Here is a 5,032-nt window from a genome sequence, read left to right on the forward strand (position 1 = left end):
GCAGCGGACGGCGCCCTCAGCCCGCCCCGCGGCCCCGCCCTGCGGCAGCGCCGCCGCTCCCCCGCCCCTGCAGTGACTCACAGCCGCCTTCCGGGAGGAACGGCTCAGCCCGCGCCATCTTCCCCGTAACGACACCGCCTCTCTGAACAGGAATTACCCTCATTTCTACCCCCCCAATCCGCCCAGCTCTCACCAACACGGTTCAGAGCACTACACAATACCGTGCTACTCTGCCCCGCGCTCCCTCCGTTACCCTCCCGCAAACCGCCCAGCCGCGTCCGCCCTGCCTGGTGCGGTCCTGCCCAGAACACCCGGCCCGTCTCCCCCCCCCCCCCCCACACCCCCCAATTTCCGCCCCCCCCAGCGCACTCACGTCTGCGGCCCTGTACGAAAAGCTCCCAGAGCGTATCCAGCAGCGCTGAACCGAGAATCTGCCGCGTAATACGCACCCGCCCTTATTTATAGGGCTGCTGGCCATACAGTCCCCGCCCACCAAAACGAACGTGTCCATCCGCCCCCCCCAAAGTAGTTCCCAGGAAAAGAGCACTATTCTGGAAAATACTCGCCTTTTCCCCGCTCCAATGCCTCTTCCACAGGCAAAGGGGTCCCAGAGTTTCAGTAGAGGGGATCAGACCCTTAAAAATCTGCAAATTTCGGAGGGTGCGGATGGATCTGGAACCGTTTCCTCCGCGGCGCTGTGGTGAGGCATTAGTGGGAAGACCGGGAAGTCCGCCGGTGATTGGCGGAGCGTGACGCAGGGCGGGCGCTGATTGGCTGCTCGGAGGGGCAGTTGGAGAGCGGCGGGGGCGGCGGGGGCAGGGAAAGCTCTGGAAGCTTCGGCGCCGCTCGGCGCTGATTGGTGCGCGGTGAGGTCACGCTGTTGCTGAGGGGGAGCCGCCTGGCGGGGCAGATTTCGGCTGGGGGGGGGTGGGGGGAGCCGGGGCCATGAGGGGACAGGGAGAGGGATTATGATGGGGACTGGGGTTAATGATGGGGATAGGAACGATACTGGGGCTTCTTTAGCCCCTGCTTGAATCCCAGCAGTGCTCAGGGAAGAGCCTGGCACGGACTGGGGGAGAAGTGCCCTATAAAAGGGGGGGTGAGCCTTGGTGGCCGTGTTTTATGACCCACTGGGGCCTCTGAGCAGCCCTTTCCCCAGGATGGCTGAGGCATCATGGAAAAGCCTGGGACAGGCCGTAGGGCTTGTCCTGGCCTGTAAGGTTGAGAGGAAACGTCGGGAAAAGCAGAACTCAGTTAGCAAAGTTGGAAAAACAGCATAATTTAGGAGCGTTGGTGGCTCCCGGTGCGTCACACGAGCTGCCCCAGTCACGCGGCCCAGTTCCCGAGCTGCCTGTGGAACTGGTTGGAGCTGGCTGACGAGTTAATTCTCTTAATGTGAGGCTGTAAAACAAGCCCTGTGATGAAATGCTGACATCTGAAATTCAAATGGTTGTTTACTCAACTCCAGGAAGCTTTGATCAGTTATGAGGCAGCTGCCTTCTGTGAACTGATGTGGAAACGTGCCTCGGGTTAATTAAACTTCATTATACCTTTCAGACTGGCTCTTAACTAATTTTATATCATATTAAAGCTGGAGTGCACAAAATCCAAGATGGTTTTTATGTGTTTTTTAGCAGCTTTATCTGCTGTTCCTTCAGTGAAGCCAGATGACCTTGTTAAATCCTCCACTCGCAAAGCATCAGCACACGTGTGACTGGCAAGATTCAGTACAGAGCTGCTCTATTTCCCCCTAAAAAAACCTCAAACCCACACAAAAATACAAAACCACCAAAAAAAAAGAAACCCCAACAACAAAATCCTTTTGCTTTCCTTTCTTCTAACATGGTTCCAAGCACCTCCTGGTTTACAGTAAAAAGGAAATAAATCATCCTAACAATAATTGCTCACAATGTAGAAACAGGAAGATGGAAAAAGGGTAACTGGAAAGTTCAGAAAGCTCCATGGCAATAGCCAACCTTGGAAATATTATTTGGCTACCTAAATTTAGGACGAAAGGCAGAGTTAGGCAATATCCCGTTTGTTTGCTTTTGGTGGTGCCAGGGTGGCTGAAGGTTTGCTCTGAGGCTGGCCTGTGCTTGCTGCACATCCCAGGCGCTCTTCCCAGAGGAAAGGCCACGAATAACTAATATTTACAAATGTGAAAGGCCACATCTTGTAAAGCTGGAGATTAATGTAAAGCCTGGGCAGTGTTTGAGCACATCACACATTTATTAAGGATTTTATGGTGCATATTTCTCTTTTTGATGTCCCTGTAGATGGAGAAGGAGGAATTTCTGTAATTTTTTTTCCTTTCTGTGTAAACCAGAAAACACAGGAGCCCTCCCTTGGTTTGTTTTTTTTAATCTTTCTAAATATGGCTAAATCTGTTCTGGCTGTACAAAGCACATGCATTTAACAAACATTCCACTCTCTCTCTGGTAGCTCTTGGTGAATAAAAACCATCGAGCAGCTGACTCTGAACTGTATATAAATAAATGCAAAGCTGAAAACCCCTGAAATCTGTATCTTGTGACTGCTCTGACTGCACAGGTGGCTCCAGCCTTTGCCAGGGCATGGGGCCTGCAGTTGGGAACACACATTTCTTTTTGAAAGTAGGTCACTGGGCAGTAGTACAGAGCAACCTACTTTCAGGAGAGAAGAATCTGGGGTCAGGGAAATGTTTCCAACGAATCTGTACATTCTGGAACACAAGCTGGGTCTGTTTTTTATGTAGGCTAATGTCCTAGCAACGAGGTCTCACTTTTACATGAGCAATGTGGAATGAGGCAAGCTGTTTATCTTTAGCTACCAGGTTTAGCTTGGGACAGCCAGCCTGGCCATCAGAGGCTGTGTGACAAGTCCAGTTACTGTTCTTTGTTCAGACAAAAATAGGGCTGCTTGCCACAAGGAAAAAAAAAAATATATATATATATATCTATCTATCTATATATTCCTATCTCATACCATTACTCACACCTGCCTCTCACTGTGTATGACACAGCATAATTATATTTACCTGTTTACAGTTGTACAGATAAATATTGCCTGCCCAAGCCTGTCCCAGTGCAATAAGGCCCAGGCTTGGCTGCAGTTCCACCCACGAGACAAACACAGCAGTGGCATGTCACTGCTTGTCCCTGTGCTGCCAGCCTGGAGGGTTACACAAATAGTGAGTCATAATTCAAAGTCCTGTGAGATTGACTGTGATATTCTGAGATTGCCAATAAAAGACAACTCCCTCAGTTTTGTTTTTATAGCCTTATGCTAAAAATACCTTCACTAAACAAAGTTTTTAAGAAGCCACCAACTTCAGGAGCGAAAAGAAGGAAAACAAGTTTTAAGAAAAACAAAGAGATCGGTAGTAAAAAGAGGAAAATGAGTGATACTCCTCTGTCTCCCTGTTTGTCTCAAGTGTATTTTAACTTTGTAGGACACATGGGATTCAGCTTTCAGATCTGTGCCGCCACGATAAACAGGCTTGGGCAGGTCTCCCTCGGAAGGTCTGGGTGACCCAGAGGAACGTGTGACAGCTCCCCGTGCTCTGCTGGAAGGAGACGTCCGAAGGGCATTTCAAAAAGCCACCCTGGGCTGAAATCACAGGTTTGTGCCTGCGTGTTGTGCCAGTGAAAGCAACAGCTAATAACTAGGTCTGCTCTAAAGCTCCTTGTCTGCATCTCTCCGCTCTGCCTCCTGCCCGGGAATGTTTTGGATCCCATCCAAGCTGCAGTGCAGAGAGGGAGCTCTTTGTTCCCCTCCTCTCTGCTGCCTCTGAGCACATTTAGCTTGTGCTTTCTGGGGCAAGGTTTTCCAGCACTGTTGGAAATGATATAACTTTTAAAAGTTTTTATGGAAGTACCCTGGAAAACAGGCAGACAGAAGAAATAAGCCCTAAAACGCCGTTAATCACTGTTAATGTGTTCAACAGAACCTCTGTAACAGTGAACAAAAACAAACATTGTCAAGGCCGTTCTGAACAGCCCAGGGGTGTCACCTCCCTGCATTTTTTTTTCAGATCCAGCTTGGGTCCTTTGATGGTGAGGAAAACGTCCAGAATGCTTCCCCCTCCACCACAGGGAGACTAAAATCCAAGCACGGACATTTTCCCCCCCTGAACAAACCACGTACTTTTAACCACCTCAGGTTTTTTAAGTATTCTGTCAGCTATACACAACTCCTAGTTCCCTGCTTATTAGATAAAAAAAACATCCACAGTTCCTAATTCTCTTTCACCCACAAACATGCGGCTGCTTTCAGTGCTGCTTTGGGAATAAAAATGCTCTTACAGGCAGAATTTCAATGCTGGCTGTGAGCCAGGGCTGCAGAGCTGAGTCACTGTTATACAAGCAGAGCTGAGATGCACAGAAAAGCCCCTTTGTACTTTAAAACTGAACACGTCAGCCGCTGCTGGCCTTTGAGCATCACGAGACACCTACACAGAACCAACTGTAATTTACTGGACTTTTCCTCTTGTCCATCCCATCATCTGTCTGAATAATTCTTCCTTTTCCATTTTGCCTCTCAAGCTTAACAGCAAATGCATTTTTCATCAAGCTGTTGGCCTCTCCTAAAACCTGGCAAGCATTGCATCAGCTTTGGAAGCAGTGAAATGAGAAGTGTTAACACTGGGCCCTGGGAAGGTGCTGCCCAGGTACACTGACAGTACAATACTGGACCACTGAAATTTAGGGCTTTCAAACACCTGTGACATTTATCATCATCCAGAGTTCCACTGTAAAGCTCTTGAATTGATTTTTATGTGAGACTCAGTTTCGTGTTCTGAGTCCTTTGTGATAAAATATGAAACGAATGAAAAAAGAGAAACAATTTCTTTACTAAGGCCTTAGGAAACCAAGCTGCATTTTGCACTTCCATTTTTGTCCTCCAGTTCTTTATCCTGAAACATCACAAGGGAACAGAATTTAGCTTCTCAAAACAGCTTCTACATTTAAAATAAACTGAACTAATTGTGGAGAGGCACGGAAAGTGACAGATTTGCAGATATTACGTGGACAAACTCACTCCAGTTTTCTCC

At 48.4% G+C, this 5,032-nt stretch overlaps 1 protein-coding gene across 1 annotated transcript in view; it reads right to left on the reverse strand.

The window, feature by feature from the left end:
- The window catches only part of UBC (ubiquitin C), a 2,822-nt gene extending 2,296 nt beyond the window's left edge, over positions 1-526 (reverse strand). The window contains exon 1 of the mRNA XM_032130269.1: positions 374-526. Within this exon, the coding sequence (XP_031986160.1) occupies positions 374-511 (138 nt within the window). The 5' untranslated portion in view covers positions 512-526. The remainder of the gene's footprint in view (positions 1-373) is intronic.
- Between the last annotated feature and the right edge of the window lie 4,506 nt (positions 527-5,032).

The sequence above is a fragment of the Corvus moneduloides genome, chromosome 20 (genome assembly GCF_009650955.1).
Source record: "Corvus moneduloides isolate bCorMon1 chromosome 20, bCorMon1.pri, whole genome shotgun sequence".
Lineage (NCBI taxonomy): Eukaryota > Metazoa > Chordata > Aves > Passeriformes > Corvidae > Corvus > Corvus moneduloides.